Below are 25,899 nucleotides of genomic sequence, written 5' to 3' on the forward strand. Positions count from 1 at the left end.
GATCTTTCTTATACTATTTCTCTCCTTGCAAACCTTTGCCTACTTGGGTCTTTAGATTGATTTTCTTGTTAATTCTCAGACATGGTCCTAAAAATCTAATTTTAACTTGTTCTTCATCACTGCTTTAACTTGTGCAGGTCCAAGGGGGTAGAATGAAAACTATCTCATAAATCTTTCCAATGTAGGCAGCCCGGGTGGCTCAGTGGTTTAGCGCCGCCTTTAGCCCAGGGTGTGATCCTGGAGACCCGGGATGGAGCCCACATCGGGCTCCCTGCATGGAGCCTGCTCCCCCCTCTGCCTCTTTCTCTCTGTGTGTCTCTCATGAATAAATAAATAAAATTTTAAATAAATAAATAAATAAATCTTTCCAATTTAATCTCCCAGGGGAATAACCTATCCAGCTGTTGGATCTGTCATTTACATCCTCAAAAAGACCCTTCTTACCCCGTGATTTATCCCACTCATTCACTCAATATAAGTCTCCTCCAAAAAAACTATTCTAGACTTAATTCCCCTCCCCTAGATGCTTGGTGGCCCAAATTAGACATGTGTGGACTTGTCTATTCCCATCACCTGAGATATATCATAAATTAATCCCCGATTTTACTTAAGTTCTGAGTCAATGTTGCCACGTAATACCAAAAACAAACCCAAAAGATGGGTCAAATAATGGCACCTCCTTACAGCGTAACTCAAAATTCTTGGACCATCAAACAATTTTCCAATGTCTCAGTTCCATGCATTAAGTACAAAATGTGGTATGCTTGCCTAGAAAATAAAAATCATGCAGATTGTGATGTGACCCATTGGGCTTCTGCCAGACCCAACTATCCACAAAACCCCCCAATATTATACCTATACTTTGGATCATGGCCCAGGTGGATACCACTCCACGTCAATGATCACTCTAATTTTACCCTCCTCAACTATGTTCATAAGTTCTTCAGAATAAAAGGAGCACCTCTATACCCCAATTGCACACACAATAACTCCCTCCAGGTGGGCCCAGCAACTCCAGAAACTGGAAACAGTGAGTAATCCCATAACTTTATGTGCCTTTCCCAATTATCTCCTCATAACCTACAGGAACCAATCTTTTTTTTTTTTTTTTTTTTAAGATTTTATTTTTTTATTTGAGAGACAAAGAGAACATCAGTGCAGGGAGAGACAAAGAGGGAGAAACAGGTTCCCCACCAAGCGTGGAGCCTGACTCCAGGACCCCAAGATCATAACAGAGCCAAAGTCACATGCTTAACCTACTGAGCCACCAAGTGCCCCCTATAGGAACTAACCTTTACCTAACCCATATTGGCTCCAGGATTTCTTTGCATTGATAACCTCTAACATTAGCACAGTTATACCCTGGTATGTGGTTCCCCTCGGAGTCTGCATATATAATTCTACCCAACCCCACACTAGAGGCTGAAGGGCAATAGTCCTTGTATTCAATGCTGGAATAGTAGGTACCCTTAGTGCTAGCCCCTTGGGGGAGATTTGCACATCATGAAACCCCATGAAATCTGACACCAGTGTTAGATAAACTAGCTTTTACCACCACATCCACTTTCTCAGATCTCTCCAAGCCACACCAACCTTTGGTCAATGTGGTTAGGGACAACACACTGGTTTGGATTATTTATTGGCTGAACAAGGTAGAGTATGTGCTGTCATTAAGAGAACATGTGGCACTTATATCAACATCCCTGGACAGTAGAAGAAAACTTCCAAAAATTATCTGATCAAGCCAAATGGCTCCATCAAATGACCAAAGGGGCTGATACCACTAATGATATTTGGAATGCTGTACATGACATGGTGCTTCCATCTGTAACCTGGTTTTTGACCCTTTTACGTCAACTAGTGGCTATATTGTTACTTATATTTTTTGGACCTTGTTTGTTTAACTTTCTTGTCATATTTGTCTTTTCCAGGCTCCAACAACTTCATTTCCAGACAACAATGTGCCAGGGATTCCAAACCTATCTCCCATGAAGATGAAACCCACCAATACTTCCTGGAACAACAATCTACAGCTTCCTTCTACTCCCACCTGTCCATTCTGGTTTTCTAAAACTTAGATAGCAAGGACTTCTGGAGCCCTAAGGCAGGGTCAATGTCCCACACCAGCATGAAGTAGTTACAGAAGGACTGTCATCCATTTTCCCTTAAAAGATTTTAAGGGTGAAAAAAAAAAAGATTTTAAGGGCCCAGAGTTCTTGAGAAGGGAATGTTAGAGTAGGCAGTCAGTTAGGCTTTACCAGGATGCCTGGATGCCAGCGAAGGGGAAGTCAAGGTTCATTAACAGAAAAGTTAGCAACCTGTCCTGGCAGCATTCCACAAACAAAGCCACAGGAGCCAGATCAAACCAGACAGGCCTAAGTTAAGAAAGCCAGAGACCCTGACCAAGGAAGGGAGAAAAGATATGAAACTCTGCTCCCCCAAAAAATCCCCTCCCCAAATAATAAATATTCCACTCCTTAATTAACAACTATCAATGAAGGATAGGGACCAAACCCCAGGGGTGGGGGGAGCAGACCTGAGCTTGCCTGACCTCACATCTTGGAAGTGTACTCTTTCTTTTTTATAAGCTCTTCATAGGCATCACTCAACCAGTGTGCCTGGTTTAACCTTGAATTCTTTTCTTACAATGGGACCAGGAACCTCCAGCAATATCCTGGGCACGGGCTGGGCAGAGGCTTCAGGGCCGAGAGGTCTCCTCAGTTCACCTAGCAGCATACTGATGTGGCAAACTTCACTGCTGTCTTATTTTAAGAAATTGCTACAGCCACCCCAACCTTCAGTAACCACCACCCTGATCAGTCAGCAGCCATCAACATCAAGGCAAGACCCTCTACCAGTAAAAAGATTCCACTCAAAAGTCAGATGATAATTAGCATTTTTTAGTAATAAAGTATCTTTACATTAAGGGATGCACATTTTTGACATAATATTATTGCATATTTAATAAACTACAGTATAGTGTAAACATAACCTTATATGTATTAGAAAATCAAAAAACTCATTTGACCGACTTTTTTGTTATACTTGCTTTATTGCCATGGTCTGGAACCAAACCCAAAGTATCTTCAAAGCATGCCTATATAATAAAAAATAATAATAATTTGATATAATATTTGTTTAATTAAATTGAGAAAATCATCCAGAAAAGCAGAACAAGAAGACAAAAGAGATAGAAAATAGAACAGACAAGTAAGATGAAATATCATTCAAGATCAGATATCTGAATAACAAATTTCTAAAAAAGAAGAGATACAGTGAGGGAGGGAAAAGATAGAGAAAATCAGCAACTAAATAATACCAGAAAAAACTCCAGAACTGAAAAACATAAAATAGAAGAAAATTATTAAATAAATAATTCCAGAAAATTTTGCAGAACTGAGAGACATGTATTTCAAGGTCAAAAACAGCTAACCAAATACAACCAGCTCAATAAAGGTGAGAAAAGACCTGTAACCAAGACACATGATTGTGTCTGAGAACATAAACTTTTTGAGGGGCACCTGGGTGGCTCTGTGGTTGAGAGTCTGCCTCAGGGGTGATCCCCTGGCATCAAGTCCCATACCCGGCTCTCCGGCCGGGAGCCTGCTTCTCCCTCTGCTTGTGCCTCTGGCTCTCTCTGTGTCTCTCATGAATAAATAAAATATTTTTAAAAATAAAATAAAATAAAACTTCTTGAGACAAAACAGAACAGAAACAGGTCACACATAAATTAGTTACCAGAGAATGAGGTAGGTAGGTAAATGTCTCCCTACTCCTTGACATTAGCCCAATGGGACTGATTCCGCACTGACCTCCAGAATCATAATATATCTGTATGGTTTAAAAAACAAAAGGAAGGAAGGGAGGGAGGAAAGGAGGAAGGAAGGAAAGAAGTCACCAATGAAGAGCAGGGATTATGCAGTAAAATTTCTCAGCGGCAATCCAGGAAGCTAAGACTTAGAGAAGCAAGCCCTCTAATATTCTGACTAAATATTATTTTCAACGGAGAATTCTAAAGAGAGTTACAGACATGAAAGGTCTAATGAAGAAGGGAAAAAAATAAAGGCACCTGCCTGCAACATTCCTCAAGAAACTCTTGGAGGGTATGTCCCACAAAAATGATGGTCAAGAAAAGGGGGACACCCGGGTGGCTCAGCGGTCGAGCATCTGCCTTCTGCTGGGGTGGTGACGCCTGGGTCGCGGAACTAGTTCCCTATCGGGCTCCCCTCAGGGAGCCTGCTTCTCCCTCTGCCTGTGGCTCTGCCTCTCTGTGTCTCTCACGAATAAATAAATAAAATCTATTTTTTAAAAATCAAGGAAAGGGAAGAAGATACAGACCCAGGAAATAGAGGATTTTGCGAGGGATGACCCCGAGCACCTTCCAGAGGGGTCAGGAGGGGGCCGACCTCCGACCTCCGACCCCCGACCTCCCGGACCGTGCGGTGCCGCTGCTGGAACCCTGCTGGGCATAGGCATCCAGGGGGGTCCCGCCAAGACGCGGGTTCTGGTTCTGTGAGCCCGCGGGGGGCCTGAGGCTCCGCATATCTAACACTCTCCCCAGAATGCTGACGTTGATGGTTCTGCGACTACACTTCGCATATGGCACGGGCTAGCAAGCACGATCCAGACTGTAACACGGTTTACAGAGAAACCGTGAGGGAAACCGATTTGCTTCCGAGAGGTGATTAACGATGAATTCGCGTTAGGTAATAATAGTATCGTGGAGGAGGGAGAGATGAAGAGAGGAAGACAGCGATTTAATCTCTTAAATAAATAAAAATGAAGGAAGAACGACGGTTTGGGTGAGGGCAGGGCGGGACATCCAGCCCTGCCGCTGGTCAGCACCTGAGGAGGAAGGCAGGGCCACCTTCGCGGACCCGACGTCGGCCCTCGGCTCTCGGGGGCGTCCCCGGCGGGAGCGGGAAGGGCGTGCGCGGGGAGGAGCCTGCGCGGAAAAGCGCCCGCAGCTGCAGCGCCCTCCGGCCGCGCTCGGGTGGGCGGAGCCTCGGCCGCCTCCTCGGTCCTTGTGGGGCGGAGCCTAGGCGGAGCCTTTCCCTTTCATTGGTGCGGCTCCGGCGGCGCGAGGATCCGGATTGGTGTCTCTTGACCCGGCAGTAGTCGGCGGCGCCCGGAAGCAGTCGGCGGGACGCGGGATCCCGAGGGATTCCGCGGGCGCCGCAGCTGCAGAATGGCTGGCGGCGGCGGGAAACGCAAGCCCGGCGGGGAGGGGCAGCAGGTACTGCCATGGAGGGTGTGTGGGATCCGCAGGGCGCTTTGGGTGAGAGGGCACCAAGGGGCAGCACCTTGCATTTATCCGGCAATCACTGAGCGGCTGCTGTATTCCCGGGAACGGCGGTCTGCTCCGGGGCCGCGCTTTCCCGCTCTGCTGGGGTTTGGAGCAGGGAGCGCCCTTGCATTTTCCGCCCTCCTCCCGGTGCGGTTCCCTGGGAAGCTGATTAAGACAACCAGTGGTTCATTCGTTCAACCAGCAACAGAGTGACTGGAAACCGATGATACGCCGGCACTGCCGGGCGCCGCGGTGTCCAGAGGCGTCGTGCAGTCACGGCCGCGTCGGCCCACCTGCGGAAGCTGCGCACCGCGAATCTCTACCTTACTGTGAATACTTTGTTGGCATTGTAATCTGTTGTGTCAGGTGCTGCGGAAACCCTGAAGGAGGGTCTGAGGCCCAGGGGGTGGCTCAGGAAATCTCTTGGGGCAGTTCAACGTGGACGCTGCTCTTGGAGGCAGAAAAGTGAAACAGGGGATAAAAGTAAATAAGTGTAGAGGATGTTTGGGTCCCGCGGAGCTCGGCCTGGCTGGACTCGGAGATGGGAAATGAGACCTGGTCATAAAGGCGCCAGCGAGGGGTTGCGCATCGAGTATGTGCGTGTTCTCAGACTTTTGCACGATTTCAGAAGTTCTGTAGCAATTAGGCGAGTCAGGCAGGAAAGAAGTATCGCTGTGATAAGCACAGTTTTCAGAAAAATCACTTCATCTGTATTATAAGCGGGATAGAGCAAGGCAGCGTTAGGTTAACTATTGGAGGGCCCTGTTCTGGGCATCACTTATGGCTCATGCTTTCCAGGTGAAGAGTCAAGGATGAGTGTAGCCTATTAAGGGGACAGCTGCCCTAAATTCTAGTTTTTGGGGATTTGAGGATGCTGAAATAATGTGTGAGGTAAGACAAAGCTAAAAAAAATATTTATTTCCTGTAGAAGGTGCTATAAACTGCTTTGAGTGATAGAAATAAAATATCAAAAGGAGTCTGTGGAGACCGCAGCTAACAGTGAGAACTGGCATTTATATTATTATGTGGTACGACTCTTGGGTGTATTTTTAGAAACAGTTTACTTCTAACAACCCTGTGATACACCTATCATATGCCCTATTTGTAGATGAGAAAATAAGGCACAGGTTAAGGAACTTCCCCAAGGTGACAGCTGGAAAGCAGAAGCGCCAAGAGTCAACCCAGGCAACCTAACCATTAGGCAAAACTGCCTTTCAGCAAAGTAGATTAAGGTTTTTCTTTCTAGCATTTAAGTTTGAACCAGTCTTTGAAAGTCTAACCAAAGACCATTATAAAAACAAAAGGGAGGATAGGTCAGCACTTGGTATGTTCCCACTGTTCTGCATGTAAATGGAGAAGCAGCATAATGTAGATGAATCTGTGCTCTGGAGCCAGCCCACCTGGGTATAACTGTGCCTCCACTTTCTAATTAAGGACCCAAGGGAAGTTAACTTCAGTTTTCTCATCTGTAAAATGTGAAGAATAGTATCTAGGTTGGAAGGTAGTTGTGAGAATCGAATGAGTTAATTCATAGAAAGTGCTTAGAACAGTGATCTGGCACATGGTAAGTGCATAATAAGTATTTAATATTATTTATGTATTGTTTTTACTATTATCAGTATCCATTTTTGGGTCCATATTTCAACAGCCTTTTTGTTCAATTATTTTTTATGATCTCAGACACATTATAATCCTTGGTATAATAAACTGTTATTGGTCAATGCATGGTCCTCTTTTACCTTATTTAATAGTATAAAAAAACACCTGTTATCCATTGCCCTACCCAAGAACTGAAACACTTAACGATAGCTCTGCGTGTATTCATTCCTCGCTTATCTTTTCAGCCTTTCTGACACTCCATTTATGTAGCTACCATCCTCAATTTTGTTTTCTCCTGCCACCTTTTTATAACTTTATCACAAACAATATTTATTTGTTCGTTTTTATTTTTTTTAAAGATTTTATTTATTTATTCATGAGAGACACATAGAGGCAGAGATACAGGCAGAGGGAGAAGCAGGATCCATGCAGGGAGCCTGACGTGGGACTCGATCCAGGGTCTCCAGGATCACACCCTGGGCTGAAGGCGGCGCTAAACCGCTGAGCCACCCTGGCTGCCCTATTTGTTGTTTTTAAACCTAAGGCTGTCGTGCTGCATGTAAACTTTGAGGACTTTTTTTTTCCTTCATTCAACATATTATTAAGACTGGTCTATATTGTGTGTGGCTCTATTTTCCTTTTCCCTGAGCAGAATATTCCATTGTTTGAAATCCTGTAATTTTGTATCCTCTTACCAGTAGGCCTTTTCATTTGTTCTGTTTTCTGTTCTTAGAAACAGCTATCAACATTCTTACATATAATCTAATTCATAAATACATTTTGTATACCGTAATGCATAAAGTAATATCAAACCTGAGCCTGCTGGGAAAATGGAAGAATATGACTATGAGAAATATCTAGGTTTCTCAACCTCACACTAAGGACATTTTATACCTGATAAGTGTTCTAAGGGAGCTATCCCTGTGCATTGTATAGTGCTTAGCAGCATCCCTGGCATCTCCTCCACAAAATGGCAGCATCCTCTTCTAAATTTATGACAGCTAAAAAGTTCTGACATTATGAAGTGTGTCCCTTGGGAGGCAAAGTCACTGCTGGTTGAGAAGCACTAATACAGGTGGAGAGGAAAATAAAAAGGAATGAACTTAATCTAAAAAGAAAGGAGTTAGGCTCCTAGAAAGAGAAAAACTGATTGCTACTTACAAAAGATCCCTAACCTCCAACTGAGCATTTTCTTTATAGAAATTTATCAAATACACATAAAACCTAGCATACTTACACAATGAACATACTGCAGAGATATTAGAGACTGAGTTTTAAGCCTAATGCTGGCATTAAAATGCCTTTTCTGAAATAACTGTTTTAACTGACAAATCCCCTTTTATCTAGTTATTTCTGACAATTGGTTTCTGGTGTGATCACTGAGTCTATTTAAACAAAAGGCATAATGACCTGTTTACTCAAAGCAAAACCTGCCTATTGCTTGTTCTTCCTGATCTTTACCTTTTCTACTTGTTTTTTTATTTTGTTTCCATAATCTTAGAGAAATATATTTAAGGACTTTGTGTGCATCCCTCTTGACTGCTATGTATTATACACACTGTTTTCTCTTTGCCCAAAAGAATCCCTGGATTTTATTCAGAAATACCATTTGTAGTTTTAAAGAAAACATGTATCAGAGCTGAGTGAACAAAAATGAGCAATATTGTTACTTTTGGGGAAACAAAGTTTTGTATGTTGATTTTCAGTGTGAAAAAACAGTTGATGTGAAGAAGAGTAAACCCTGTGAAGCTGATGTCTCCAGTGACCTTCGAAAAGAAGTAGAAAATCATTATAAGCTTTCTCTGCCTGAAGATTTCTATCACTTCTGGAAGTTCTGTGAAGAGCTTGATCCTGAAAAGCCAGCTGGTGAGTTGCTCCAGAATCATTCTCCTGCTTCTACCAGTGGAAAAGACAGTAGGAAACCGGACCGAGGATCTAAGCAGTTCACAGAAAAGGAACTTTTTCAAAGATGTTTCTAAGAGAAATATAAAATAATGCTATAATAATATGTGACTATCACCTGTTATACTTGCAAAGGTAAATAATTTCGCAACATGCTTTGATGAGGGTTTGAGAGAAAACAAGTACTTTGATAGGTTGCAGGAGTTTTAGTATAAATGAGCAGTTCTACTTTTAGGAACTCAGGGATTAGGTAAACCAAAAATTATGTTCAGTGATATTTATTGAAACAAAAATGGGAGATGGCTTAAAGCCCATCAGTAACACATCTATCAATGGATACTCATGGTTTTAAAAGAACAAGGTAGATTTTAGATAATATTTCAAGTGAAAAATGTGTATAGAGTATGCTACCATTTGTAGTTTTGAAAAAAGTCAAGGACACGCATATTCCTATGTCCTTTCTGTGTGTTTGTATTATCTCTGGAAGGATGCACAAAGAACTGGTAATAGTTGTGACAGAGTTGCTTTTCACATGTTTCCACAAGTGGGAGAGAAATACACTATTGATGGAAATGTGGATTAGTAGATAATTGAATTTTGGCGTATAGCAAAACACTTAAACTATCCGGCAATTTGTCTAAAAATATTTATGACTGCACAAACATATTAGCAAAGGGGCCCCTGGGTGTCTCAGTTGGTTAAGCATCCAACTCTTGATTTTAGTTCAGGTCTTGATCTCAGGGTTGTGAACTCAAGCTCCACATTGGCCCCCCACACTGGGTGTGGAGACTACTTAAAAACAAACAGAAAAACCATGTATTAGTAAAGACATTCACTGAAGCATTGTTTAGAAGAGTAAAAGAATTAAAGCAATAAATGTCTATCAATAGAATATCATATACAGCTATTAAAAATTATGAAAAAATACTTAATAGCATGGAAAAATATTCAGTAAATTTGAAGACAGAACGGAAAACAAAAAAAAATTACAGCATGATTTCCTTTAAAATAGAGACGGGAAGAAAACATTGTTATTGTGTACCAGACTATTAACCTTGGTATCTCTGGCTAATGAGATGGGTGACTCTAGTTTTTTTTGTTTGCTTTAAAAATTAGTGTATGCTATCCTAAGCACTTACCCCTTCTAAATAAACGGTTTCTAGGCCTTTATTCATGTTGTTACCTCTTGGAAGAATTTTATTCCTCTCTCCATTCCCACCTTCATACATATCCAGGTCCCGCCTGGAGTGCTTATTCTCTCTTAAAAGAAGCAACAAGAACCCATCTGATGTTGTAAAAGCGTATTTTGAACACGTACGTTTGAAGTTTACATTCCATGACTGGTTTTATTTAACCAATCTAATCTCCCTTTGTGATCTGTGGAAGGAGAAAGAAGATGGAATCATCTAGGATTAGGGTTGTCCAGAGGCAAGGGGATTGAGAGTGATAGTTAGCTGAGGTAGGGGGAGGGGAAAGGAAATGTTTTCATTAGGCACATTTTTTATTAAGTAAACTGTTTACCCTCCTTAATGTATATTCACTTACTGTCTTGTCTCTCCCTTAATATGGGTGTGCTACAAATACTTGAGGCTAACAACAACATAGTAATGAGACAAGGTAAGTGTTCAAAGCTCTAATACTGCCCATGAGAATACAAAATAAGAAACAGCAGTATGTTTGAAATGTAATCAGTGGTAAATTTAGGAGAAAATCTTAAATATAAGTGCCACATTTTCATTGCTCTGATTTTTCATTGAGTATGACTGATGTCTTCAAATATAACTGAAGCTCTTTTACTTTGGAAGCTCTTTTTTTTTTTTTTTTTTTTTTTTAGGAAAGTTGCTTAGAAATAGTTTACAAACAAAAGACCTTATTTCCTATCCGCCTTCAGAAAGTTATTGTCTAAATAAACTTACTTAACTTATAGATTCACTTTCCACAAGCCTTGGACTTCAGTTAGTGGGTCCTTATGATATCCTTGCCGGAAAACATAAAATGAAAAAATCAGCAAGCCTGAATTTTAACCTTCACTGGAGATTTTACTATGATCCTCCGGAGTTCCAGACCATTATTATTGGAGATAATAAAACTCAATTCCACATGGGATATTTCAGGTAAAGGATCTTTTCTTCTCTAAAATGCAGCTACCAAGCCTTCTAATGAGTATAAATAGGCATTAACTGGACTCATCCAAGATGAAGGACATATTTTCTTTTGATTGATGGATACATAGTATCTGATGTTCTTGATATTGCCATTCTGACCTACCCTAAGATGAGTGGATTATTTAGGTTGAACCTCACTGGTTTTTTTCCTTTCCTTTTAAATTATGCTTTTTCCCTTTAAATTAAGCTAAATTTTTAATATCTTTTGCTTGAACAGGGATTCTCCTGATGAACTTCCTGTATATGTTGGTACAAATGAAGCAAAGAAAAACTGCATAATTGTTCAAAATGGAGATAATGTGTTTGCTGCAGTCAAGTAAGAAAATATTTTAATCTCTCATCTATAATATTTGGTTACAATTTTTGTACTATTATATCAGTCCACCTTTGAGGTAACTCCAAAACTTTAGATTTCTAAAAATCATTTCCAGGACTTTTGCAGATACTCTTATCCACATTACTGTTCTACTTTTTACCAAAACAAAAACAAAAACAACAACAACAAAATACTCTTATGTAACTAATTACTTTAAGGAAAATATTAATCTTGACTTGATTTCATTAGTCACATAGCAAAATCAAAAGATTTTTTATACATTTTAAAAACCATCATTAAGAGTTTATTATAAGAACCCATTGGGTACAGTTCTAACAAAGATTTAATGCGGTAAAAGCAGGTGCTCATAAATTGTTGAATCACTATATTGTACATCTGAAACTAATATAACACTATAGGTTAACTATACTAGAATTAAAAAAAAAAAAAAAGTCAGGTGCTCATAAAATTCTTGGAAGGGCCAATGGAGCAGACCAAGCCTCCAGGAATGCCAGTTGTGTGGCAGAACTGGCTCACTCTGCCACTATGGGGAATCAAGATCTTCTGACATGAGTGGCTTTGGGATCTCATTGTCTTTGATTTAACCTGTGGTAGTAAAAGGGATGCCCTGCCTCTGCCTCAACTGTGATGGAATTTAAGGACCAGGCACTGAAATCTGCGCTGCAGTGCTATAGAACCATCAGGTGCCCCTAACTGTACTCACTAGTAGAAACGGATACACAGTGTCCACCTAGTATTTCTTCTGCCTTTTGGTTTTCAAGGGATTGTATCTGAAGCTAGGCCCCACATAGAGCCTGAGCTGAGGAGTAGTGTGGGAAATGTAGCAAGCTCTTATGTAAAAGGTGCTTGGAATGGAGTTGAGTGAGCCCGTCCACACTATACCAGCCACAGACTGTGACCTGAAGCCATCTGGCAGCAGCTATGCAGTTCACATTCTAATAAAATGAAGAAAGCACTCTTTGTCACCTTATACATAAGTAGATCATGTTTTCTGTGACCTCTTTTAATGACCTTATTTTTTAAAGATGTATTTTGGGACGCCTGGGCGGCTCAGTGGTTGAGCATCTGCCTTTGGCTCAGGTTGTGATTCCGGGGTCCTGGGATCAAGTCCTGCATCAGGCTCCCCACAGGGAGCCACCTTCTTCCTCTGCCTATGTCTCTGCCTTTCTCTCTGTGTCTATGAATAAATAAATAAAATCTAAAAAAAAACAAAACAAAACCAGATATTCTGTGCGGCTTAATATAAATTTATAGTAAATAATTTACACCACATCAACCAGTGCCCCTTCTAGCCTGCTGCATACGTACTGATGTATCTAAAAGAGCAACTATGTGGTAGATGTCCAAAACTCTGGTCTTCTGATACCTCTGAGTTTTTTATAAAATGTTTGTTATTTATAATCTATATACTTTTAAGCTGTTGAGATTTATTCCATTTAATTGGTGGTATCTTTATTAGAAACTGTAGTTGTTTACTTGTTTATTGTCTCTCTCTTGCATTAACATAAGTTCCATGAGAGCAGAGATCCTTTTCCTTGTGCACAATACTTGCTCTGTAATAGATACTCCATAAATCATTTATTTTTTTCCACAAATACTTTGGGCATGCAAAAATGCCTAATTTTTCATTAGTCTTATTAGTCTTACTAAAAATCTCTTTAAAAAAGAAAGATACAATGGTTGTCTAAGATAGTCCAAGACTGTTCTGATAATTAAAAAAAAAAAATTTTTAAACTGCTGGGAGAACACACACACAAAAACATTGGTAATAAATTTATAATTTAGGTGAAAACCAGAAAGTATTTGAGTACCTAATTTTATTTCCTTCTTTTACTTAATCAGCACACTCAGTTTTTTTTTTTTTTTTAAGATTGTATTTATTTATTCATGAGAGAGAGTAAGCAAGAGGGAGGCAGAGACACAGGCAGAGGGAGAAGCAGGCTCCATGCATGGAGCCCGACACAGGACTCGATCCCGGGTCTTCAGGATCAGGCCCTGGGCTGAAGGCCGGCGCTAAACTGCTGAGCCACCCGGGCTGCCCAGTTTATTTCTACATCAACCTGAGGAAGGTCTTTATAAGGAGGACCATTTGTAATAAACAAGTTATTTTTATGCCCAGAGAAACTAGTTTCTTTGTGCAAGATTTAACGATAGCTAAAGAAAGGGATGCCAGGGTGGCTCAGTTAAGTATCAGTTATGCTCAGGTCAGGATCTCAGGGTCCTGGGATTGAGCCTTGGATCAGGCTCCCTGCTCAGCGGGAAGTCTGCTTTTCTGTCTCCCCCAACCCCTCCCCCCAATGTTCTCTCTCAAATAAGTAAATAAAATCTTTAAAAATAATAGCGAAAGAAATGCAAATTCAGCCAGCAAAAATTAGTAGATTAAATAATGGTAATACTCAGTGATGGTTAGGATGTAAGAAATCTTACTGATAGAACTGTTAATTGGTAAAGCCTTTATAGAGAGCAGTTGGAATAGGTTATTTAAATATTTTTCACAGGGATCTGTGGGTGGCTCAGTGGTTTAGCTCCTGCCTTTGGCCCAGAGCGTGATCCTGGAGTCCCAGGATCAAGTCCCACATCAGGCTCCCTGCATGGAGCCTGCTTTTCTCTCTGCCTCTCTGTCTGTCTCTGTCTCTTTGTCTCTCTGTCTCTCTGTCTCTCTGTCTCTCTCTCTCTCTCTCTCTCTCTCTCGGTCTCTCTCATGAATAAATAAATAAAAATATTTTTAAAAAATAAAAAAATAAATATTTTTCACAGATTTCTTGACAAATAATTAACGTGGCCAGGTATTGAACTACATAAACCATTATACTCTTAAATCAGCAATTTCATTTCTAGCTGTTTATCTTTTTTTTTTTTTTTTTTTAAGATTCTATTTACTTATTTAAGAATCGCAAAGGGGAGGAACAGAGGGAGAGGGACATGCAGACTCCATGCTGAGAATGTAGCCTAACATGAGGCTTGATCCCAGGACCCCGAGTTCATGACCTAAGCTAAAATCAGGAGTTAGTGGCTTAACCACTGAGACACCCAGGCACTCCTAGCTATTTTTCTAAAGAAATTTTGGACAGGTACACAAATATGTGTATATATTAGAAATTATTTTAAAACAAAAAATTGGAGAAAACATCCAGCAATAGAGAAAATTAGGTAAATTAATATAGAATGTCAGTACACTTTAATGCCAGGTTATTGATATATCTATTTGGAAAGATGTTTAATACATTATGTGAAGAGATCAAATAAGAGTAGTGTGGGATGATTCCATTTTCCTATTGTCTATAAAATATAAAATATTTATCTTTGGACCAAATTTTTTAAGTGAGATTGATGGTAACACTGATGAATATGATTTTTTTCCTATTGTGATATAATGGAGAGAATTTTTATTTTTTTTATTTTATTTTATTTTATTTTATTTTATTTTATTTTATTTTATTTTATTTTATTTTATTTTATTTTATTTTATTTTATTTTATTTTATTTTATTTTAATTCCTTTATAGTTAACACATAGTGTTATATTAGTTTCAAGTGTACAGGTCATTCAGCAGTTCCATATATTACTCAGTGCTCATCAAGATAAGTGTGTTCTTGGGGCAGACCAGGTGGCTCAACGGTTTAGCGCCGCCTTCAACCCAGGGCCTGATTCTGATGACCCAGGATCGAGTCCCACATTGGGCTCCCTGCATGGAACCTGCTTCTCCTTCTGCCTGTGTCTGCCCCTCCCTCCCTCCTTCTCTCTCTCTCTCTCTCTCATGACTGAATAAAATCTTTAAAAAAAAAAAAAAAAAAATAAGTGTGCTCTTAATCCCCACCACCTCCCTTCTAGTGACCATCCATTTATTCTCTATAATTAAGGATCTGGATTTTTTTGGTTTGTCCATTTTTCCCCCTGTTCATTTGCTTCTTAAATTCTGAATATGAATGAAATCATGGTATTTGTCTTTCTCTGAGTGGTTTATTTCACTAAGCAGTATACTCTCTAGATCCATCCATGTTGTTGCAAGGATTTCATTTGTTTTTGAGAGCCAAATAACATTCCATGGTATCCGGTACCACATCTTCTTTGTCCATTCTTCTGTCGATGAACACCTGAACTGCTTCCATAATTTGACTATTGTAATTAATACTGCAATCAACATAGGGGTGCATATATCCCTTTGAATTAGTGTTCTTTGGGTAAATACCCAATAGTGTGATTATTGGATCAGATAGTGGGTCTATTTTTAATTTTTTAAAGATCCTACATACTTTTTTCCACCATGGTTGTACCAGTTTTCATTCCCACCAACAGTGCATGAGGTTTTCTGTTTATCCACATCCTAATACTTGTTGCTTCTTGTATTACTGATTTTAGCCATTTTGAGTGTTGTGAGATAGTCTCTCATTGTAGTATTTATGTATGTATATGTGTATGTATGTAAGTAAATCTCTACACCCAGTGTGGGACTCAAACTCAAAACCCCACAATCGAGTCACATGCCCTTCTGACTGAGCCAGCCAGCGGCCTCTCATTGTAGTTTGGATTTGCATTTCCTTGAGTGATGTTGAGCATCTTTTCATGTGTCTGTCGGCCATCTCTGTCTTTTGAGAAAAGAGATACTATGTTTTAATTGGATTATTTATTTGTGTTTGGGGTGTTGTATCAGTTCTTTATATATTTTGGGTATCTCTCATGAATAAATCTTTAAAAAAAAAAAGTATGGGCAGACAGCTACTAAGTACCTTTAGTGGTGGAAGCCTTCATAGACAGGATATTTTACCTAGACGAATGTATAAGAACTTACTACAAAGACTGGGAAGAAGGGTGTTCAGGGCAAGGGTATAGAATATGAATGGAAGTATGAAAACAAATGGCACAGAGTACTTGAAGCTCTGTATTCCTATATGCCAGACAGGGTGAGGAAGACTTTAGAAAGATTGATTTATGTAGGCTTGATATGATCAATCTGCTTTTTATGGTTAATGTAAATACATTCTCTTGAAATCCAGCTGGTTAAGATTGAAGGTAATATTAAGTGTAATATATGTACTGTGATCTGAAGACAACGATTTTGGTGGTCTTTGGCTTCTGTGCACTTTAATCTACTTATACTAATTCTATGGTTTTGGGTAATTTGATTATGCTATGTGTCTTCAGTTTCCTTATTTGTAAAATAGGGATAAGAATAGCACCCACTCTATTCTAAGCTCTTTTACAGTGCCAAGCCTGTAGCAAACTGTCAAATATTAATAGTGAAGAGAAGCAAGTTTCCTCACAGTCTGGAGGTGGCTAGAGAGGAATGGGATTGAGTTGTGTGTCCCAACTGAATGCTGTTGCAAGCTCTCTGTCTTACACTTGACCTTCTCTGCTGGCAAAGTCTTAACTTGGTTATGATAAAACATGAAGTTATTTCTATAAGTGGCATTAATGTATTCTACTGTTCACATGTTTAATTTTGGGGGTGCCTGGGTGGCTTCAGGTGGTTAAGCATCCAACGTTTTCAGCTTGGGTCATGATCTCAGGGTTGTGAGATGAGCCCCACATCAGGCTCTGTGCTGGGCATGGAGCCTGCTTGGGATTCCGTCTTCCTCTGCTCCCTGTGTGCTCTCTCTCTCTCTCTCAAAAAAAGAAAAAAAAATTAGATTGTGCTTTTGTATAAGCTTATAAATTAGCTTTGATTTCTTTTTAGTTTATAAATTTGTCTTACAACAAACCTGTTAGGTAACATTTGAAAAAAAAATCTGATCTTAAGTATTGTAAGTATCCTCTGGTTCTTTTTTAAAAATCCTTTTTGGTATGTACATAACTATTTTCCTCTGTTATGCTACACTTCCCCAAAGCAGTATGTGATATGTGAATGTCAAGTGATACGGCTTAAAATTTATTTGAATGTCAGCTTTTTAAACATCTTTTATATTTTATTATATTGCTTTTCTCTTGTTTGAAGAAACCTATTTGGGATTTTGAGAGAGCTGTTGATAATTATTCTGCAGTCTTTTTCTTGCATGGAATTTGATGTCTATAACACATTCCCTTAACTTCCCGAGATCTGTGTACTTAGTATAGTGGCCTGCATAATAATGAGGGCTTTTACTTCTTTTTCAGATTATTTCTGATGAAAAAACTTAAGGAAGTAACAGATAAAAAGAAAATTAGTCTCTTGAAAAACATAGATGAAAAACTCACAGAAGCAGCCAGAGAACTGGGGTACTCACTGGAACAGAGAACCATGAAGATGAAACAGAGAGATAAGAAAGTATGGTTTAAATCTGTTAGTCTCAGACTGTTTTGCTATTTAATAGTCCTTCCCTCCTACACTTTATCCCTCTCTTCTGTTCCATCCTAAGAAAAGCTAGATGTGACCCCTCAAGGGCTCCAGGACTGCCCAGTACTGGGATTGCTAGAAGGATGCACCAAAGCAGGGCTTGGGTGGCTCTCAGAGGTGGTTAGCAGGCTGAGTCACTTGAAGAGACTGTGCTGCTCTGGTTGCTAGCTTATGCCAGGACTTCCTACTCTTTTAATCTTGTTTTACAGTTACTCATCTCATAAAATTGAGTGAAAGCATAGTATTTACTTAAATTTCTTTTTTTATGGCTAAGAATGGTTGTTTTAGCACAGGTGTTTTGGGGAAGTAGTTTTATGAAGTTGTGCCTCACTCTTTTGGAGGACGGTGTGCATTAAGATTTGCTCATTTTCTGCAGCAAATGTGTGTATAAGCAGTCCTGTCTCCTTTTCCCCTGTTGATCCTATTAGCATTTCCTGTTGCATCTCTTCTAAAACCTAGTATGAATGGAGTGTTTTGTAAACAGCAAAGACTTCTGGATCTTGGTTCCTTTTGGTTTTTCACCTAAAAATTTCAGAATAAGTTAACAGACAATATAGAAGAATTCTGCTTTGGGGCAAATAAGAATTCTATAGGATTTTACCTCTGGTAAAGAAGGATATCTGTCACTGTGGAATGAGGGCAGCCCAGTTTCCCACCATTATGTACTGTGGCTGGTTCATCTGAAAGTTCTAGGCCAAATTAAGTACTAGTTATTCCTGGGTAAACTAGCACTGGTAACTAAGTAGTTAGTGTATTTGGTTATTGAAAGTCACTGCGGGGGCGGGGGGGCATTTTAAAATTACTTCAAGGTGTTATGTTGCCATTTACCTTCCTAGTTTCCAAAAGGAGCCTCTCCCACCCAATGAGTAGAAAGAATGGTAGCATTTCTTGCCTCATAATTATGTATTCCTAATTTATCTTAACTAAGTACTACACTTCTGTGGACAAAATAACTGATAGCAAATTCTTTCATCAGAGCCTTATTTTTCTACCATCAATTATAATTTATTTCAGATGAGATTTCCTCAGTTCTTCCCCGTAACTATAAGATGACATTGGAGTTTAAATTTCATACGTATGTTTGGCCTGGCTCCCTTCCCCATGAGGTTTCTTTTTAGTATATATTTTTTCTGTCCACAAAACTAACTGGTAAAAACATAAAGGGAAAAAAAATAACTTAAGAAGACAACCATGATTTTATTCTCCCAGAGACAACAGGTTGATATTTTTGCTTTTTGTTCTTTTTCTATTAAAAAGTTTGTTCTTTTTTGTTGGATATTCATTTAATTCATATCTTTCTAGTTCTGAAAAATTCAGTTCCACTTGTATATGTGAGTTAGTGACTTTGTTCTTATGTAGTATTCTGATGATACCTTATCATGCTTTGGAATGCAAAGCCCTCATGAGTTACCTCATGTGACCTCTCCAACAAATCGCAGAGGAAGAATTGTCATCCTGTGTCATAGATCAGTAAATCAAGGTTTATAGAGGCTTTGTTTCTTGTTTAAACTTGTAAGTGACCTCCCTGAGACCAACATTCACTTCTTTGATATTTAGCTTTCTTTCCACACCATCTTCCTGATTGCCTAGATGCGCTTTACCTTTTTTTATACCTAGATTTCATTTTTAAAAATGAACACTGATTTAATGTTGCTATAAAATGAGGATACATCATTCCATCATTCTGTCCTCTGATTTTGATGCCTTAATTCTAAGGCATCATCAAAATCCCCCACCTTTGCACAGGTTTTTCTAAATTTGTAATCCTATTTTTCATAATAAAATTAGGATTCTGGCACTTTGCTAATATCTCTTTATGGAAAATTAGGACAGTTAAACATCTGAAAAATACGAAACTATGTACAGCCCGTGGTTTTGTTGTGTCAGCCTGAGTGGAAGAGAAGCTAGGCCAGTAACTATATCACTAGTTTTTTCTTCTGTCATGATCAATACTGTTCTGTGACCTGCCTTTTTTAGGCTTTATTATTTCATTTTAGAATGGTTACAGGGCACTGTGCTTATGTTTTAGCTTAGGTTGCTTAAAACTTGTCACAAATAGGGCAGCCCGGGTGGCTCAGCAGTTTAGCGCCGCCTTCAGCCCAGGGCGTGATCCTGGAGACCCAGGATCCAGTCCCACGTCAGGTTCCCTGCATGGAGCCTGCTGCTGCTCCCTCTGCTTGTGTCTCTGCCTGCCTGCCCCCCTCCCCGGGTTTCATGAATAAGTAAATAAATAAATCTTAATTTAAAAAAATTTTTTTTTCACAAATACAAATCCTGCCATATATAGCCTTCTGTACCTTCCTTTGCACACTTATTTCCTTAGAAGAAATTATTAGATGTAGTATTGCCAGGTCCAGAGTGATTTAGAGTGGCTTTGTGTGTTGTTTTTCTTTGCTGGTATTTCATTTTGTGGAGTTTTTTGTTTTCTTTGTTTGCAGAACTACCATGTACGAGTTAAGCTAGTTTACATTCCTACCAGCATGTATGAGTGCCTGTTCTCCCCATACCCTTGCCACTACTAGGTATTAGCAGTCCCTTTTAGTCTTTTCCATTTTCATAAATATAAAATGATGTGTCATTATTTTAATTAGCATTTCTTTGATTATAAAGGACATTAAGTATTTTTCATTTAGTTGTATTTCTTTGGTTAACTGCCTGAAGTTTGAACATTTTTCTGTCAGGGTTAGAACTCACCTTTGTTACTTGGGTTTTAAGTTGGATGTTAGCCTTTTCCTTGTAAGACTCCTTTTAGTTTAAAGACATTTATCCTGTTTTTATTGTGATATATATTGCAGGTATTTTTTATCAGTATCTTTTGTTCTTGATTTTTACTTGATTTTTAAAATTTTTTGTAGTCAAGTCTATAAGTCTTTTCTTTGTCCAATCTAAAATTATTAAAAATATTTGTCTTCTAGTAGTTTCATTGGTTTTATTTTTACATTTAATCCTGGTATCCAGCTGCAAATTATTTTTGTATAAAGAGTAAGATATGACTTTTTTCCTCCAAATGGTGGGCTATTGTCTGAGAACTTCTTTTGAATAATTTGTCCTTTATTACTTAAAGAGTGAAAGAAGCAAGAGAGTGGGGTCATGTGAGTGAAATAGATTTTAAGATCTAGAGATTTAGGTGAGAAGACTTTAAAACAAAGAGATGATTTTGGGCTTTTATTTTTTTTATTTTTATTTTTTTTTGATTTTGGGCTTTTAGCTAACTTTGAAGAAATAGTATTAAACTTTGTGGGTTCCAGATTAAATGAAAAGTCATTAAATGTTACATTTTGACAGAAGTATTGCAAGTTTGTGTGTGTGCATATATTTTGGAGGGTTTGTCGTTTTTATCTATCTACCATGTCTATTTTGTTTACCAATAGTTTATATATATATATATATATTTTTTTTTTTTAAATTTAGGTCGTGACAAAGACCTTTCATGGTGCAGGCTTGGTTGTTCCAGTAGATAAAAATGATGTTGGGTACAGAGAACTCCCTGAAACAGATGGTAATGTATTTCTTATGTGAACATGTGAGGAAGGTCTTCTTTGTATGTATTGAGAAGATAAGTATGCCTTTTGTGGGATAGTCACTAGACTTTAGGGATAAAGAGCAAGCTCAAGTTTTAGGGTCAGTCAGGCCGTACTTTTACTATTGGATTATTCTCATGGAAGTAGCTTGTCAAAAAAGAAGTCTAGAGATACTGTTCAATATCTTTATATGCATCCTGAGATCTGATGTACACTGGCATCCAGAAAGTAGTCGGGGAAAAAAAAATACCAAAAGCCAAAACAAAAATATTAAGCCACTGGCTTTTAAAATCTAGATAAATGCTGAAAGTTTTCTATTTGTTCTTACCTCAAATTGTACTTTTACTGTGACCACATTTTGGTAAAGATTTAACTTGGCAATGATCTCTTATTTCTTATATTGTCTTTTTCTCTGTGTGTTTTTAGTACAACAGGTAGGACAGGGCAATAAAGAGAAAACTTTATGGTCTGTTTTAGAGGGTTTGTTTGTTTTAATCCAACTCCTAAAATGGACTAGCCCAGAGATGGACTACAAATGATCTCTGTTGCCGTATTTTTTGTTCTTTTCCAGCCAATTAAAATGGAAACACATTCTGTGAGTTCAGTTAAAAACAGAGGGTGGGTCAGATTTGGCCACAGTTTGTTAATGTATGGACTAGCCTACTAAAAACCTTTAAAAAGCTTATGTATAATCGTGATTGCAACTATATCTATGGTAAAATAGTCACCGTTTGCTAATACACAAATCTTTTTTGTTAAGTCATTTTTCTTAAATTATAAATTGCCATTCTAAATTCTAGTACCACCCAAGGTGGCATTTGTTGCAATAGTTACAAAAATTGATGAGGAAAAACCCAACTTAGAATCTTTATATCTTTGATGATGGGCGTAGATCATCTTTTTATATCCTTGGTTTCTTACAGCCAACCTCAAGAGAATTTGCAAGACCATCGTTGAGGCACCTAGTGATGAGGACAGACTAAAAGCTTTTGCTCCCATCCAGGAAATGATGACTTTTGTGCAGTTCGCTAATGATGAATGTGACTATGGTATGGGGCTTGAGCTAGGAATGGATCTCTTTTGTTACGGCTCACACGTGAGTAAGAAAAGAACAAAAACAACTTCCCAGCCATCACCAGACCTTCTCTTCCCTACTTCACCCCACATACAGGCATTCCAGAATATGAATATTTATGCCCTCAGTAGCAGGGGTAGGATATAAATTCAGCTTTTGTGTTCAATTAATTTTTTTCCCCAAAATGAACTTTTTGATAAGCAGATGTCTGAAAATATTTGAAATTAACTTTGTATTCTGCCAAAGGTAAATAACCAAGATTATTTGCCTGCCTTCAGGTTTACATTAAAGTGAATTTCTTATTAGATGTATTATAAGATGTGTGTTATAGGATTATAGGATATAATATAATTATAGGATATTATCCTATATCCATATATAGGATATATGCCCCTTTAGTTGGATGTGTGTATGGGTATGCACATACAACTTTCATAGGGCTCCATTTGGCTTTCTGCTGTGGTGGGGGGGTATTTGTTCTTATGTTTGAATTCCTAGATGAAAAATAAATACTACCTAGTAGTCCCACCTCCTTCAGCCCCCACAACTTTCATAGGGCTCCATTTGGCTTTCTGCTGTGGTGGGGGGGTATTTGTTCTTATGTTTGAATTCCTAGATGAAAAATAAATACTACCTAGTAGTCCCACCTCCTTCAGCCCCCTACCGCGCCTTATCCATGGTTTCACTTCCTGTGGTTTCAGTTAACTGTGGTCAACTGTGGACCAGAAACAGATGATCCTCCTTCTGAGATACTGTCAGAAGAGCAATATAGTGACCTAACATTGTATCACAATGCCTATGTCATTCACCTCCATCATACTATGTAGGCATTTTATCATGTAACACTGTTATATGAAGGGTTAGTACAATATTTTGAAAGCCACTACATTCATGTAGAACACTTACAACAATATACTGTAATAGAAGCTATCTTAGGTTCCCACTAATCTCTTATTTTGCTTAATTTATAAATTAAACTTTATCATACATATGTATAGGAAAACAGCATAAATAGGGTACTGTCCATGGTTTTAGGCATCCACTCGGGGTTTTGAAGCCTATCCCTTGTGAATAGGTGGGAGCTACTATATCTTAAAATAGGCTTTAAGTGAAATTATTTAAAATATAGTTTTTCAGGACATCTGGGTGGCTCAGCAGTTGAGCGTCTGCCTTTGACTCAGGGCATGATCCTGGAGTCCTGGGATCAAGTCCCACATTGAGCTCCTTGCATGGAGCCTGCTTCTCCCTCTGCCTGTGCTTCTGCCTCTCTCTGTGTCTCTCTCATGAATAAATAAAATCTTTTTTTAAAAAATAAAATAAAATATAGTTTTTGTTTTTAATCATCATGACCTTTGCTTATTAAATAGGAAAAACCTACCTAACAGTTAAATCAGTGCTTATTCACTGTGGTTGCCTCAAGGTGTAAAGTCTGTAACATGTTCCTGGGGCTACATTGTTTGGTTTTAAATCACATCTTCCCCACTTAGTAGCTGTGTAAGATTGGGCAGTTTTTCCAACACCATTGTACCTGTGTCCTTTGAGATGTCTGCATGTGTGCGTACGTGCGCGCGCGCACACACACACACACACACAGTTTCTCATTTAACCTATGGTGTCACCTACGAGGCACAAGAGGTAAACCATCTTGCTCAGGTTCACAGGCAGACAGTTCCAGAGTTAGTGTCTAAATCAGTAATTCCCAAACTGTAAACTATATAAAGATCTGAAGATAATGTTAAAATGCAGACTGCTTCAGTGCATCTGGGGTGAGGCTTGAGACTGCATTTGTTGTACTCCTGGGTACTGGTAATGCTACTGCCTGTAGACTAGTGTGAGCAGCAAGACTAAAGCAGCTGCTAACTTCAGCATGTATCACAGTCATGTGGATGGCTATTCAAACAAATTGGTGTACTTACCCCCACTGCCCCCCCCCCCAAGGTTTGAGTTCTTGGGGGACTCTTAGGAATTTGGATTTCTGACCTGTTACCAGGTCAGGCTAATTAGAGCAGGCTATTTTGAGAACTCTGCTGTAGACCATGTTACAATATTTTTCTGCCTGCCTTATATATGGCTATTAGGAAAAATAGTCAAAATGTTTAACAGCTAGAGTAAGTCATTGACCAATCAGAATAATGCTGGGCCTGCCAAAAACTGAATCAGTTTAATTGAAAATAATTGGCCTGAGTACTAAACAACATATGAAAAGACTTAGCACAGTACTGAGCATCTAGTAAGTGCTAAATGTCATCAACAGAAGCGTTCCCAGATTCTCTTCAAGTATATATATATAAAAATAGCAGTAGTCTAAGTCACTTGATAAAACCAAGGCAGTGACAAGGGATGGAGCCTGGGTTACATGGTGGGTCGGGGACAGAAAATTAGAAGATAAAAGGGAATAAATGTGACTTGATAACTCAAATTCCGCATACCTCTTCATATAGTATCAACTAAGGAAAATGATGATTAAAATCTTAACTGGGGATAACACTAGAGAAGAAAAAAAGCATTTGGGCATATAGTTTAGGGCAAGTAAAAATGATCCTTATCCAAGGGAATTAAGGAAGCTTAAAATTTTAACTTAGTTTTCTTCAGAATTTTCTTCAAGATGTACCATTAAGTCTTTTAAAACTACAAGTTTGCCTCTTGAACAGAATGTGTCAATTCACTTCCTAACCAATTGAGAAAGTAGCTAAAATGATTTGGACAGTGCTTTGTTAACAGCTTTTTCTGTGTATTTTTTGCTACTTACTAGGGCATCTGCTATGTTCTCTGCTTAATGTTACATTCTTTTATTTTTCAGTATTTTCATAAAGTTGCTGGCCAGCTTTTACCTCTTGCATATAATCTGTTGAAGAGGAATCTCTTTGCAGAAATTATTGAAGAACATTTGGCAAACAGAAGTAAAGAGAACATAGACCAACTCGCAGCCTGAGAGTCAGCTTCCTTTCAGTGTACAGTACTTTAAAGCATTAGTATTAAACTTGTGATTTTTTTTGTTTTGTTTTTAAGGAATACAGAAAATAAATTGATGGAAACATATACCAAAAACTTTTATAAAGTTCTTCTAGCCCATTTCTTTCATGTGCAGATAAATGGCAGTCAGTCCTCTGAATGGTGATGTTCTAATCCCATCTGAAAGACAACCAGAGTCTCCTCTGACATGTCACAGGAAGTCATGGTCTCCTGCCCGTGGATAACTAGACTGTTCTCTCATGAGGGAATCCTGTTTCAGTATTTAACATATGGGCAACTAAATATTTATTTCTCAGACTTGAGTTAATAATAGCTATAGCTTGGGACACCTGGGTGGCTCAGAGGTTGAACGTCTGCCTCCATTCGGCATTGAGTCCCACATCAGGCTCCCCACCGCAAGGAGCCTGCTTCTCCCTCTGCCTGTGTGTGTCATGAATAAATAAAAATCTTTAAAAAAAATTGCTATAGCTTTAGAGACTGGATTTATAGGCAGTGGGGAAGGCATACGGGAAGTAAATGGGAGGTGCCTGACCCCAGAGGTACCAAAGCTGCATTTTAACAGCAACTCCAGGTGATACATATGTAGTCCAAGTATCCATTAGGTATATTCTTTAAAACAGTTCCTTGACTCACTACATTTACTAATCAATATAGATGAGACTATTGATAGTATAGTGTACTACTATACCATTAGTTTAGATATTAAAGTTTTCTGCAAATTATATCATTG

General features: G+C 38.8%; 1 protein-coding gene across 1 annotated transcript; it reads left to right on the plus strand.

The window, feature by feature from the left end:
* The first annotated feature begins 5,098 nt into the window (after positions 1-5,098).
* HPF1 (histone PARylation factor 1) lies at positions 5,099-25,244 on the plus strand. The gene is made up of 8 exons (XM_026017544.2): positions 5,099-5,236; positions 8,593-8,752; positions 10,716-10,902; positions 11,171-11,269; positions 17,381-17,531; positions 21,012-21,099; positions 22,045-22,217; positions 24,997-25,244. The coding sequence occupies exons 1-8, from the start codon at positions 5,189-5,191 to the stop codon at positions 25,126-25,128; spliced, it is 1,038 nt and encodes a 345-aa protein (XP_025873329.1). The 5' UTR covers positions 5,099-5,188; the 3' UTR covers positions 25,129-25,244.
* The last annotated feature ends 655 nt before the right edge of the window (positions 25,245-25,899 follow it).

Source organism: Vulpes vulpes, chromosome 9, assembly GCF_048418805.1.
Source record: "Vulpes vulpes isolate BD-2025 chromosome 9, VulVul3, whole genome shotgun sequence".
NCBI lineage: Eukaryota > Metazoa > Chordata > Mammalia > Carnivora > Canidae > Vulpes > Vulpes vulpes.